Genomic DNA, 15,068 nt, shown 5'->3' with positions numbered 1-15,068 from the left:
AACGAATTCAAAATATTAATAAAAACTATTTAATTACACAATGATAGTAAAATAACACTGATTTGGTCTTTCTGTGCGTGTGCTTCAGGTCTGTACTGAAGTGAAACCAGGTCTGATGCATTTGCTGATAAAGCAATTAAATGGCGAGACTTACGTTTCTACAACTGCCATGCTGTGCGTTGCCATTTCTCCCATGTAACTTTCAAAGCAATTACACACGTATACATGAATACGCACACACACACACACACGCACACGCTAAAAACAGCATTATCGGTTTTTGGCTGAAAGAGAAAAGGGTAAAAAAAAAAATGAGCCAAAAATATATCCCTAAATTGAAAATAATATGACTGTCCTTAAAAATGTGATCTGTTAAGCATATATATATTATATATATTGAAAAGGTCTCAACTAGCAGAATACAACAAGCATAACTGTTTCAGGTAGAGACCAAACAAAAGTATTCACATGCGGCTTTTGGGTGGCGTTTTTGGCCTGTAGCTTCACCAAACATTAGTAAACCATAGTAGAACAAATATATTTATTTAAGGCAGGTGTTCTTAACTCAAACCAGCCCAAACACAACACAACACAACGCGTAGATCTTGAGATAATCCTCATAGAGTGGCATTTACACGCTGCTTTGCTTAAGCAATATGAGATCGCTGCATTTACCATTCGCCATAGAATAGAAGCGCACAGGAAGATCAGCGCTCATCCACCAGGATCTTATTACTTCTTACTTATTCATTAAATGTTTACACATGCAAGTAGTTCTTATGTTCATGTATTTGAGCGATTATTGTCATGTATGCAGGATTTTTCTTCTTTCCCACAAAAACCATTTTGTGTCTCATTTGATTGGGTGAACCAGCCGTCAATCTTATGTAGCCTCGCCACTGACACACACACACACAGACACACACGTTTGTTTTTGTGAATTGTGAGGACATTCCATAGGCGTAATGGTTTTTATACTGTACAAACCGTATTTTCTATCGCCCTACACTACCCCTACCCCTAACCTACCCATCACAGGAAACTGTGCACATTTTTACTTTCTCAAAAAAACTCATTCTGTATGATTTATAAGCCTTTTGAAAAATGGGGACATGGGGTAATGTCCTCATAAGTCACCCTCTCCTTGTAATGCCTGTCATACCCATGACACTGTACAAATTTGTGTCCTGATATGTCACAAAAACACACACACACTCACTGGGTCATTCTGATATTCCCGGCTGTAGAGCTCATGGCAGTTATTAAAGATGTACTCGTATGTCGAGTTGAGACACGCTTTGACACAGTCTTTAACAACTTGACTCGCTCTCGGTGGACTCTGCAGTTCCTGGACCTGAAAACACACACAGACCAACAGTTAGTCTTCTCTGCAAAGAGACCTACATTTACAGTTAGAGGGTTTAAAAGCTTGCTTAAGTGTTATAAAACACTAACTACTCAGAAAGTTGTTTTCAAATCTCCTATAATTGGTTTACATGCATCCAAGGTCAAAAAACACTTTAATTTTTTCATCATATCCATTGCAGCATCAGCTCTTTTATCTCAGTGTCTGAAACGCTTTGATCAAGGATTCGGTCTCTTTAAACCCCGCCTCTCTGAGAGCCTGAACAACATGAACCAAACTCTTCCAGTCTCAGATACAACTACAGTGTTTGAGGGCGGGGCAAAGAGATGCTGTTCAGCCAGTGAAGACCATAGGCTGGCCATTATGCAAATTAGTTCCAAACATACATAGGTTCAGCAGGAAGTGAGACTGGAATTATTGACGACTCGTTTCAGGCAGTTCAGAATCGCTTCTTTCTTTTGGGAGACAAAAACTCCATTTATCTGATCTTTGAAACTTTGCAGATCTTTTACATTCACAAACAGCTTTATTACACTCTACCTGAAAGGGAATATCGGAGAAAGCACTTTAAGATCTGAACACCAGAACAAAACAAAGAACAAACCTTCATCCTGAAGAAAGTGATGCTGGTCAGAAGATCTACAGTGGACTTCAGATCCTGCAACCTCTCTGGACTACTGGCTGGAAAATTATTCTGAAACACACACACACACACATACACGCAGCTATTACAAATACACACTCCACAACAACAACAATTCTTCAGTAATCAATAGATATGGAGTGATATTTATTAAAGGAGAATATGTGAATATACCCTGTACATAGAGAGGTCAATCCTCAGGGAGTTGTGCAGTTGGTCCAACAGTTTCACAAACCTCTCCTTCTGCAAAAAAAACAGTTAACATATGTAAAATACACACTATTGTTCACAACTTTGGGGTAGGTAAGATTTTATGTGTGTGAAAAAATAACTTGTGCTCATCAAGGCTGCATTTATTTGATCAAAAATACAGTAAAATCTGAAATATTTTTACAATTTAAAATAACTGTTTTCTATGTGAATATATAGTAAAGTGTAATTTATTCCAGTGATCAAAGCTGAATTTTCAGCATCATTACTCCAGTCTTCAGTGTCACATGATCCTTCAGAAATCATTCTAATATGATGATTTGCTGCTCAAGAAACATTTATGATTATTATCAATGTTGAAAACAGCTGCATATTTTTGTGGAAAACGTGATACATTTTATTTTTATCATGATTATATGATAAATAGAAGGTTCAAACGAAAGCATTTACTGTCACTTTTGATCAATTTAATGCATCCTTGCTGAATAAAAGTTTCATTTCTAATAATGTAACTCAACAACACAACAATTATTAAACCACAAGGTGACTGAGATCTACTATACTTGTGTTTTGAGGGTCATTTTTTGCATCCACCTGTAGCTATCCAGTGTTTTATACATGTGCATGAGCTAAATGAGCTTTTATTTGGCTGAAATGTGAACTGACCCCAAAGTTGGAGGCAGCGAAGCGGTCGGAGGCAGAGACGTTGTTGGAGGACTGTGTGGTGTGGGCATAATAAGCGTTAATGTTGGCCAGAAGTGTGCTCATGACCGCAGGAACACCGGGACACATGTACTTCGACGACAGACACGCAAAATGCCTGAACACAAACACAGAGCACAAGGTTACAGGCCTTATAAATATAAGGCCCTAAAATAATTTGGACTCTAACTTTTGCATTCGCTCACTTTGCAAACTTTACATGGCCTTTGCCATGTTGGAAAAAAGACTGATGTTTAAGAGTCCATACTATTTTAATACCTATTTGCAGAAAATCTCCCATTTGCATTTTTGAGCATCTCTCTCATGCATTCACTTGTTTGTACATTCGTTCAGTTGTAATTATGGAGTCATTCATTCGTTGTCTCTGCTCACGTCATGGCCTGGTAGATCGATTCCACTCCATATCTCATGGCGAACTCGTCCACGATCTCCTGCGCCGTCTCCTCATAGTACACTTTCCAGGCGTCATCGCCTTTGGCATCGGGGATCTTCACCACGCCGCTGTTCTGCTTTTCTGTGGTGTAGTGGAAGATGTGCTACAAAGAAAAACGGGTCGAGAACTCAGACACTTCCTGAAGATTTTCAATGGAGAGACGCGCTTTACACCGCTTTAGTTTTACATCCCAACCAGGTGTGAGCAATGAGCCAGCAGGCTTATAATTGTTATCTAAAACTAAAAAAGACATTTTTGTTCATTTAAATAAAGCTGAAATAAAATAAAATATTAGATAATTTGATTAAATTTTGTGGAAATTTGATCAAAAAAAGAAACATAAATGGCAAATGAAGCACAAAAATTACTAATTGGTAATAAATAAAAATAAATTAAACCTAAATAATAATATTTAAAAAGAACAAAAACTAATAAAAATGACAAAAGCACATGACAAAATTACTAAAAATTTAAAATATAAAAATAAAAGCTATTTCATAATTTTAATAATGTATAAATAATACTAAAATAACATTTGTTTCCAGCATATTTGGTACTCCAGCAAGTGAGGAATATTCTGTGCAAAATGACAAAATCGCAGACAATCAGAATGTGTATGATTTTTAATATACAATATGCATAATGTCATTTTGGACCAATGAGATTTCAAAGTGGGAGGAGCAAATGCGTGTGACGCAGCAAGAATAAAACACTCTATTAACAGAACAGATAAAAATCGCTTCATGAAACAGCCTTCATAACCTGTTTTACAACTGTGATGTGGCATATTTATGAGTGAAAGTAAACATTCAACAAAATCTGAATTTAACTATGAGGAATTGACTTGGTGTGAAGTGTGTTTCTTATCATTGCAGTGGATTGTGAAGGACTTGATGCATCAAAAACATGTACTATATCTAAATACAATGTTAATGTGTTTAATATTGATATTTGCACGTACCTCATGCAGGCAGGTGTACTGAACGTGGTACGGAGCCACAGTCTCCTCTCCTTTGATCTCCACACTGATGTGCATGCGGATCGCTCCGGATACGGCGGATTTATCCGTGCGCTTGTCTGTTCAGAGAGAGAGAGAGAATGTGTAATAATTCCCTCAAGATCATGCTGCTCGAAAATAACCATACAGTCACTCTGACACACCGAGGTTGTACCAGACGTCCATTTCTCCACTGAGCGTTCTCACTTCAATGATGGTCTGTCCCAGAAAGTCGTCAGACTCGCGCTTGAACCGCTGCTTCACACGAGACTTGATGTCATCATCCTCATCCCAGACGCGCACCTTTATCCGGTCTGAAGAGTTATGACATTCACTGCACACCAGAGAAACAGAGAATCCCATTAAAACCAGGATTAATGTCGTTAACTGAAACTAAAACAAAACAAAAAACATTTTCATTAGTTAAAATAAAATAGACATTAACTGATATAGAATTTTTTTTTTTTAATTATTTTTATTTAGTTTAAGTTGAAGTACTAAAATAACAAAAATAAATAAACTAAAACTTAATAAATACATATTTTAAAAAATCTATTAAAAATGACAAAAGATACAAATAACATTACAAAAAATTATTTTAAATTAAAATAGAAAATATAAATATAAAGTCTAATTCAAAATATTAATAAAAACTATAATAGTATATCAATTATGCTAAAATAACACTGATTAAAATGCACCAATTTTTTCACATAGAATGACGTGCACTGATGAATCATTCATAATATGACTAATTTTTAATTTTCAAAAAACATTTAATAATAAATTAACAATTATTAACATAATATTATGTTAATAATTGTTAATATTAACAATTATCAATTATGCTAAAATAAAACTACTTAAAATACACAAATTTTTTCTATAGAATAACATGCGCTGATGAATCATTCATAAGACTAATTTTTAAAAAATATTTCTAATTTAACATATAATATAATAATATTCTATAATAAAAATGAATAAACTACAGCTAAAAAATTAATAAACTAAAGCTAAAACTTAATAAAAACTATATATATTTAAAAGAAAATCTAATACATTGACAAAAACAACAAAATTACAAAAACTTTAAAATTAAAACAGTAAATATATAAAACTAAAATCTAATTTAAAATATTAACAAAAACTATAATAGTATAATCAATGATTCTAAAAAACACTGATTAAAACACACCAATTTTTTCCTTCAGAATAACATGCACTGATGAATCATTCATAATAAGTTTAATAACAGTTTAATTTTGATTGCATATTTTGTTTTAAGCAGAATCCATGAGGACTGTATTCATGCACTCACAAGTGAAAGCTCTCGTCCCAGATGGGATTGAGATTGCCGTAGATGGTCTTGGTTCTCTTCTTGGTTTTCCCCACCTGTACGGTGACGTAGGGGTCGCTCGAACCCGTCTTATCCTTCGCCTGAAGACCCTGAGCACACACCACTGACAGGAAGACATCAATACCTTTACAGACGGCTCTAAAGATGACCCAAATACATTACATTTCATGTATTTTTCCGGCTGTAGCTCAAACACTAGAGCATGACTTCATGGGTTTGATTCCCAGGGAACTGATCAAACGTACAACTTCAGTGCAATGTAAAGTTGCTTCGGCATCAGTCAAATGCACACATGTAAATATTTTGATGCATCTTTTCACCTGTGATGCTGATTTTGGCCGACCACTTCGACGTCCCGTCCAGAACGCTCTGCTTGATTTGTTTCATCTGAGTCCCGTGGCTCGCCTTGGGAACGTCAAACACTTCCTGGATCAGCTCGAAAATCTCAGGTTTGTTGCGCTCGCGAATCTTCATGCGGTCCTTCAGGACCATGATGATGTTCTGCGTTCGATCCTCAGCACCGTGTTTCGAGCTCTTCTCAGCAGCTCCTGACAGACACATCCACAACATCAGCTCTAAACTACTGACTGCTCAAAGATTCTTCCACAAGCTCAGTTCCTAAAATGTCAAGGTTCTCAGAGGACTGAGTGTAAGAAAAACTTTCTAAAACTTTCCATTTTCTGTAGAAACCGTAGTTTGTATAGCTACAAGCTCTTAATATAAAGTGCCCCTATTATGCTATTTTAAAAGTTCCTGATTTTGTTTCGGAGTCTCCTACAAAAGGTTTACATGCATCCAAGGTCAAAAAACACTTTAATTTTCTCATAATATCCATTGCAGCATCAGCTCTTTTCTCACAGTGTCTGAAACAGTTCGTTCGAAGATTCGGTCACTCTAAACCCTGCCTTTCTGAGAGCTGCTCTGTTCTGATTGGTTAGACTACTCAGCTCCAACTACAGTGTTTGAGGGCAAGGCAAAGTAGGCATTGTTCACGGCAGCCAATGAAGATCATAGGCTGGAATTATGCAAATTTGTTACATTGTGACATAGGTTTGTAACAGGAAGTGAGACTGGAATTGCTGACGACTCGTTTCGGCAGTTCAGAATCAACTTTATTTGTCGTGCAAAAAGATTTTCCTGAAAAGTTCTGACACTGTTTCCTGACAATGATCCAGAAGCTGAACTACAATCAAGCTTATTTTTTTATTTATTTATTTAATTTTTGTTTGTTTTTCATAAGAATGCATGTTTCATGTTATCACAATCACATTTAGTTTATGAGAAAAAAAAACCCCTACAAAGACTGCGATGGCGTAATATATTTTACAAGATGTTATATAAGTCTCTGGTGTCCCCAGAATATGTCTGTGAAGTTTCAGCTCAAAATCCCCCACAGATCATTTATTATAGCTTGTCAAATTTGGCCCTATTTGGGTGTGAGCAAAAACACGCCGTTTTTGTGTGTGTCCCTTTAAATGCAAATGAGCTGCTGCTCCCAGCCCCCTTTCCAGAAGAGGGCGGAGCTTTAACAGCTCACACTTCGGTCGCTCAACAACAACAAAGCTGGAGAATCTCACGCAGCTAAAATGAAGATTGTCAGTAACGGTGATGAGCCTTACATTGTTCAAACTGTACGTTTCTGAATGGTTAGTGGATAAATTTATGTAGTTGCTGTGGAGTTGATTCAACTCATCCACTAGCATGTGCCGTCATGTTAATCTTTTGTGCAAATCCAGCATTGAATTGACCCTCGTTTGTGAAGCAGTCTGGTGTAAAATGACGGCATGACAACAATACTCTAAACTCTTCCTCTTCTCTAAAGCAGCCCAACATGGCCTCACCCCCTTTGTTTCATGTTCTCGGGGGCGGGGCTTATGTAAATTTTAGGGTTAGTGATGTCACTAACCCAGGAAGAAGCTAGTTGTATTTCCTACCAGCCATTTGTTGTAGTCCTTAAAAAGTGATTTCTGTAAAAGAAAATATCTCCCTTTGCATTGAACTTTGAGCGTCGTAACGTTGCAGATGTTGTTTATGATCAAACAGCAACATTACACACTAACGTTAACTAAAAGTTAAAACGCAAACTAAAAGTTAAAAAAGTGAAATCATAATCAACCACTCCTTTAAGAAAATATGACTCCTTGAGAGTAGTTATATATATATTTTTTTTAAATAAAATTTCTACAATGGCACTGTTTCCTGAGAATGGTCAAAAAAGCAGTTAGTTATACTACAAGTTATGGTTACACTTTATTTTGCCGGTCCACTTTAGACATTCTACTGACTACAAGTAACTTTGCAACTACATGTCAACTTATTCTACCTACACTAACTGCTAATACTCTGAAGAGAGTTAGTTGACATGTAGTAGTAAGAAGACTGTCTAAAGTGGATCAACAGCATCAGAATCTCACTCTGCAGGCAGTCGGCGTTGAGCAGGTCCTGGCACTTGTCGTGACATTTGACCCCGCACTCGGAGCAGCGCATGCCCTGTCGAGCGATGCCCCACAGCAGACCCTCACACTCGTAGCAGTAGGTGGGCGTAGTGGCCGTCCACACCTCAAAGTTGTGCGGGGTGGTGGAGGAGATGGGGTAGATCAGAGCCTGGAGCGTCTTCTTATACACGTGACTCTTCTACAGGAGCAGAATCAGATGAGTGTTATTCCAGTATTATTTATTTACTATTGCCTGAATCATAATCACACCATGTTCTGGCCCGAGAAGAACTGCACTTTACACAGTTAATGAACTGACCTGAATCAACACTGAACTGACCTCAGCTGAACAATGACACCACTGTCTTTATAGAGCTGCTTTACAGCAGAATTGAACTCTGTTTGCATCAATGAATCATTATTTTCTTGTTTATCCACGTAAAGCTGCTTTGAAACAATCTGTATTGAATAAAGCGCTATAGAAATAACGGAGACTTGACTTTACTATTATATTATTTATTAATATTTTGAATTAGCTTTTATTTTTATATTTTTAGCTTTCACTTTAATTTTAGTTTTAGTATTTTTGCGTACATCTTTTTTATTTAATTTATTTTTAATTTAATTTTAGTTTTAGTACTTTAAATTATTTATTTCAGTTTATTTCAAATTAAAGTTATTTTTGAAAATTTTCAATCTAATAATTCTATTTAGCTTTAATTAATTTTTATATCAATTTTAGTTTTAGTAGTTTTAGTACTTCACCTTATTTCAGTTTCAGTTCATAAGTTTTTTGTCTTAATTTTTAATCTAATAATTCTATTTAGCTTTATTTTTTTTATTTAAATTTTAGTAGATTTAGTACTTCAACTTATTTCAGTTTCAGTTTCTGTTCGTGGGTTTTTTATTTTAATTTTTAATCTAATAATTCTATTTAACTTTAATTTATTTTTATTTCAATTTTAGTTTTAGTAGTTTTAGTACTTCAACTTATTTATTTCGGTTACTTTCTAAAATATGTTTTATTTTATTTTTTAATCTAATAATTCTATTTAGCTTTAATTCATTTTATTTCAATTTTAGTTTTAGTAGTTTTAGTACTTCAACTTCAACTTATTTCAGTTTGTTTCTAAATAGTTTATTTTAAATTTTAATCTAACAATTCTATTTAGCTTTAATTTTTATTTCAATTTCAGTTTTAGTACTTCAACTTAAACATTTATGTCTGTTAGTTTCTAATTACATTTTTTATGTTAATTTTTGATCTAATAATTCTATCTTAGCTTTCATTTATTTTATTTCAATTTTAGTTTTAGTAGTTTTAATATTTCAACTTATTTATTTCAGTTAGTTTCTAATTAAATTACATTTAATTCAAAGGAATTAAAGTTTTTAAATTTTTAATCTAATAATTCTATTTATCTTTAATTTATTTTTATTTCAGTTTTAGTAATTTTATTACTTCAATTTATTTATTTCAATTAGATTTTAATTACAGTTTAAGTTTATTTATAGTTTTTTTCAGCTTTCTATCTGAATAAGGTTTTTTTTAATAGTTTTAGTTCTAGTTTTAGTTACAATAACAACACTAAAACACACCAAACTCGAGACACTCATACAATACTTTTTCCTAAGGTTTCAGAATTCAGTGCACACATTTCACACGCAGCAGAGCTTTTACATTTAAATGAGTTACAAAAGTGCATTTCTAATAGAAAGATTGGTGGAATTGAATCCGGTGAAAGAGACTGGCATCACTTACCAGCTCCTCGTTGTTGAGTGTACTGGAGGCCATAGCAGACGTGATTCCAGCCTTACGAGAGTTCTGCACTAGAGACTGAACACACAGGAAAGAGAAATCACACACAAGCTCTTCAATATCTCAGTTCTTCCTCCTAGTCAGCAGTGAGATTCACATACAGAGCAAACAGAGACTGCGCAGATGTTTCTTCTAAGAAAAATACAGAGAAATCTCACGTTTGTCTCCTCTAAAGATTCAGAAGGGATCTCAACAATGTCTCAGATTTGCTAAGACACCAAAGTCAACTATTTGTGTCTTCTTTGTTTCTTCAAAGGAATTGTAGTAGAAACATCTGAGACAAAGTTGATACTTTATGAAACATAACTGGGAGCTCTATTAAATCTCCAGAGCAAACTTTCCTCTAAGACAAACTTTCAGAGACTCTTTAAAAATGTGAACTTATAAAACACTTTGTCGACAGTATTTGCAAAATGAAAAACAATGGTGCTGTAAGATACAATAATTAGAACAAATCCTTACCATAGCCTGGATCCAGACAGCAGAAGCAAAGAAAACAAGACAAAAAGAACTTTGTTAGTCACATTTAAATGATCTTAACAGAGAAACTAATGTGGCCCAAACAGCCAATAAAAATGCACAGACTTTACAATCACTGATGAACACTCTATACTAGAGTGAATTCTAATTAATAGGTAATCTGAGACATTTTTATACTTCTGAGTTCTGCAGTGTATTGTGATTGCACTGCAAAAAAAAAAAAAGTTGAAGTTAAAGTTTTGATGTTGGCTCGAGAAAGCCTGACCAAAAGTTTGAAGAAGTTTTAAAAGCTTTAAGTTTGAAGGTTTTCCATTTGAAGTAGTTTGTTTTTGAAGGCAATATATTCTTATATATAGACAGATTTCTAACATGAATTAGCACATTACTAGCATGATTTAGCACATTTCAGCATGATTTAATATGTTGCTAGCATGTTTCTATCATGAATTAACACATTGCTAACATGTTTTAGCATGCTGCTAACATTTTCTAACATGAATTAGCACATTGCTTGCATGTTTTAGCATGTTGCTAGCATGGATTAGTATATTGTTAACATATTTTAACACATTGCTAGCATGAATTAACATGTTTTATCACACTGCTAGCATGAATTAACATATTGCTAACATGATTTAGCATATTGTTAACATGTTTTAACACATTGCTAACATGAATTAGCATGTTTTAACACATTGCTAGTAACAATAAGCACAATGTTAGCATGATTTACCATTTTGTCAACATGTTTTACCATGTTGATAACACAAATTTGCATGTTTTAACACGATGCTAGCATGAAGTAACACATTGTTAGCATGTTTTAGCACATTGCTAACATGTTTTAACATATTGCTAGCATAAATTAGCATTGCTAACACAAATTACTACATTGTAAACATAAATTAGCATGTTTTAGCACATTGCTAGCATGAATTAGCAAATTACTATCACGTCTTAACATGTTGCTAGCATGAATTAGCACGTTGCTAACAAGTTTTCATATGATGCTGACATTAATTACCACATTGCTAGCATGAATTAGCATGTTGCTAGCATGAATTAGCAAATTGCTATCATGTTTTAACATGTTGCTAGCATGAATTAGCATGTTGCTAACAGGTTTTCGTATGATGCTGACATTAATTACTACATTGCAAACATAAATTAGCATGTTTTAGCATGTTGCTAGCATGAATTAGCAAACTGCTATCATGTTTTAACATGTTGCTAGCATGAATTAGCACGTTGCTAACAAGTTTTCGTATGATGCTGACATTAATTACCACATTGCTAGCATGAATTAGCATGTTGCTAGCATGAATTAACACATTGCTAAAATGTTTTAGCACTTTGCTTGCTTGAGTGAACATGTTGCTAACATGAATTGGCACATTGCTAGCATTAATTAGCATGTTTTAGCATGTTGCTAGCATGATTTAACATGTTGCTAACATGGTTTAACAGATTGCTAGCATGTTTTGGTACATTGTTAGCATGTCTTAAGCTAGTTTCTAGGCTTTGCTAGTGATAGATACCTGGTGGATGAAGCTTAAATACTCTGTTAGGGTTATTGTATAAAAGTTTTGACTCCCTCAATGAAAGTGTTTGGGATTTTTCATAGTTTTGATCATCCATTTAACGAAAATCATAAGTCAGATCCATTAGAAAAGAGCACACCGAGTCAGAACAGTCTGAAGATCTGAGCAGAGTTTGGTGGTTGTGGCTTTAAACCTCTATGAGGAGGTACTGTTTAAAATTTAGTCTCAGAAGAAGAAGTTTAAATAGCATTTCATTATTTCTCAAGCCAACATAATGATTTTCTTAGTGTTTTTCAGTATAAATATCTAAACATTCTTAAATCAAAATTAAGTGGGTTTTTGCTTAAAACAAGAAAAGAATTTCTGCCAAATAGGGTCAGAAATTAAGTTACCAAAGTCTCCACTGAACTATTATCATAAACTTAGTGAAATCAATGCAGATGAATCACAAAACGTCGTGAGGTTTTGCTGTCGGTTTCTCACCAGATCTCTGACCAGAGGAATGGTCTTCCTCTTCCTCAGATCAGGCATGCTGTCAATGCTGTACAGCGCTCCTCCCATCCTTCACAATAAACATAAGCATAATGGTGCATGAAAATTCATTTCCCTTCATCGACAGCATGCAGAAAAACAGACCCATTCATTGCTTTATCATCAGTGTTTTTCATCAACATTACACTGCAATAAATGATGTTCTTCCTCAGTATTTCTGTCTTGTTTTCCAGCACATCATTCTTAAATCAAGATACATTTACTGCAGAAGAATAATCAGTGAAGATATTAAGTCTCGCTGAATGAAAAATGTACCAAAATGAATCAAGTTTATGCTTTAAAACAAGAACAAATATCTGCCAACGGGGTCAGATAAATAACCTTGTTTTCCCTTTGGATTGACAGATATTTTATCTTGTTTTAATCATTAACTCATTTAATGAAAAAAAGAGTCAATACCTTATGTCATTTTGATTGCATCTTGATTTAAGAATGGAAAACAAGACAAAAACACTAAAAAGGAAAATCGTATTTTGCAGTGTATAATCATTATGCCTTGAACTAAATTACCATAAATATTTACAGTATAAATGGAGTGTGCCAAGCAAATTATTTCATCTCTGATAATTATCTAGACACTTTTATCCATTGCATTGTCATATGTTTTCTGTGTTTGTCCATGGACTTTTATGTTGTATTTCTAGTTTCCTGTTTGTAGTCAGATTGTAGTTTTTATCCTTTATAGTCTTCCCGAGGTGTGTCTTGTTAACTTGTTATCTTGTTAAGCTTTATTTACACTCCTTGTGTTTCTAGTCAGAAAAAAACAGAGTTACTGGAGATGAGTTTGAATTTGACTTACCCTCCTTTACCAAACCACAGAGACTGAGAGTCTGTCTCTCCACGTGCCTGAGAGAAAGACAGAGAAAGAGAAACATTTGATTAGTTTTATTAGCTGACCGGCTTTCATCAGAGTCCAAATATTTTCTGTATTCACCACAAACACGGCAACAAACCAGGGTTATTATCATGAAATAAAACATTACCATTGAAATAAATTAAATTTAAATTTATTTCAGCTAGATGCCAAGGCAACATTTCTAATTTCTGTTTAAACTTAAAAGTACTAAAATAACTAAACCTAAAATAAAGTTTATAAAAACTATATAGACAATTTTTAATTTTTTGAAAAACACCCATAACATTACTTAAACTTTAACTAAAACAGAAATGTTAACAGAAAATATAAAAATAAAAACTATATAAAATATATCACATTAAAATAACACTGCAACAAACACTGGAAAGAAATCTCTAAACCCACCTAACAAAAATATGTTCTAAAAATGTTTTGCTAATGTTCCCATTAAGTTATTTTTGAATGTTTAAAACGTCCACTCATCCTCCTTTCTATTACCAGCCATCAACAAAACCATATTAGTTGAACATTAGTGTGGAGACACTAATAAAACAAAACAAAACCTGGCATTTATTTCAAAAGTAAGTCTGCCAACAAACATCTCAACTTTTATACAATAAAATATTGTTTATTTTGAGTTGTACGACATGCAGTGATCGAATATCTGTGTCAAAACACGAGTTCATTTTTGAGAATTGTGTTTCATTATTTTTGTTGATGACACTGTCACAAAAAACTGCAGCAAACATATATTTGTGATATTTTACTGTTTTAAATGAAAATATGAAATTTTTAGTGAGTGTCTAAGGGCCTTTCTGCAACTATGTTACATTAGTCAGCTTATATCCAAAGCACACAAGTCAACAACTTACACAAAACCACCACAGAACGTTCACACAACCAACAACGGACCCACCTGACAGTCTCGTCCCATCATGGGTCATCTGAGTGAACATGCAAATCGCTAAAGCAATGAAAAGAGACTGGAAAGACGACAAAACGGCGGGATACAAACAGACAACAAAGGATAGAGAGTCAACAGAATAACACAAAAAAAGAAGCAAAGAGGACGTGGCAAACTGCAAAATAATCAAGCGGTTAGAGTGCATGGTGTTTCATCGCATCATAAGCATAGAGCAGAAAATGTGTGGATGCATAAAAATATAAAAATAAACAGTGCTTGCAACCCATTTTACTTCTATTTTTTAATGAGAGAGAATGAATGCGAGTTTGCAGTGGATTGTGGAGGCTTGATTTAAGTGAAAGATTACCAAGGCAAACATCTATTTTCTCTTGAATAACATGCACTAAACTGCTCACAATAACACCAGGAACATGTCTTCAAAAAGCAAATTGGGTCAATTCTGATTTCCGGAGTTCATTCTGATTTCAAGCATTCTGTGGTTGTGATTTGCACTTTTCTACACACTCCTTCATGAAACGAAAGCAGTATGAATTTCTGTGTAAACTGTTCATAAAACACGACATAAATCAAGAGGAACTGCCTCACCTCCTGCAACTGTCGTCGGACTTTCTCAAAGAGTCGTAGCCAGTTCTCTTTAGCTCTGACCGCCGGATCCACCGGCTCCTTCGGCTCCTTCGGCTCCTCGATCACCGGTTCACTGAATAGACATTCAAGATTATTTGCATGTA

General features: G+C 34.4%; 1 protein-coding gene across 1 annotated transcript in view; it reads right to left on the bottom strand.

Moving 5' to 3' along the window:
* Nucleotides 1–15,068, bottom strand: part of LOC127502291 (protein unc-13 homolog A) — a 74,337-nt gene that overhangs the window by 23,060 nt on the left and 36,209 nt on the right. Inside the window, exons 11-25 of the mRNA XM_051875104.1 lie at nucleotides 14,926–15,037; nucleotides 13,359–13,405; nucleotides 12,491–12,569; nucleotides 10,449–10,454; nucleotides 9,930–10,004; nucleotides 8,147–8,366; nucleotides 6,053–6,280; nucleotides 5,694–5,835; nucleotides 4,537–4,706; nucleotides 4,337–4,452; nucleotides 3,315–3,478; nucleotides 2,886–3,039; nucleotides 2,184–2,252; nucleotides 1,971–2,060; nucleotides 1,220–1,354 (exon numbers count right to left, since the gene is read on the bottom strand). Coding sequence (XP_051731064.1) covers nucleotides 1,220–1,354; nucleotides 1,971–2,060; nucleotides 2,184–2,252; nucleotides 2,886–3,039; nucleotides 3,315–3,478; nucleotides 4,337–4,452; nucleotides 4,537–4,706; nucleotides 5,694–5,835; nucleotides 6,053–6,280; nucleotides 8,147–8,366; nucleotides 9,930–10,004; nucleotides 10,449–10,454; nucleotides 12,491–12,569; nucleotides 13,359–13,405; nucleotides 14,926–15,037 — 1,807 coding nt within the window. The remainder of the gene's footprint in view (nucleotides 1–1,219; nucleotides 1,355–1,970; nucleotides 2,061–2,183; nucleotides 2,253–2,885; nucleotides 3,040–3,314; nucleotides 3,479–4,336; nucleotides 4,453–4,536; nucleotides 4,707–5,693; nucleotides 5,836–6,052; nucleotides 6,281–8,146; nucleotides 8,367–9,929; nucleotides 10,005–10,448; nucleotides 10,455–12,490; nucleotides 12,570–13,358; nucleotides 13,406–14,925; nucleotides 15,038–15,068) is intronic.

This window comes from Ctenopharyngodon idella, chromosome 2, assembly GCF_019924925.1.
Source record: "Ctenopharyngodon idella isolate HZGC_01 chromosome 2, HZGC01, whole genome shotgun sequence".
NCBI lineage: Eukaryota > Metazoa > Chordata > Actinopteri > Cypriniformes > Xenocyprididae > Ctenopharyngodon > Ctenopharyngodon idella.
The sequence above is the reverse complement of the archived record's forward strand: the minus strand, read 5'-3'. Positions and strand labels throughout refer to the sequence as shown.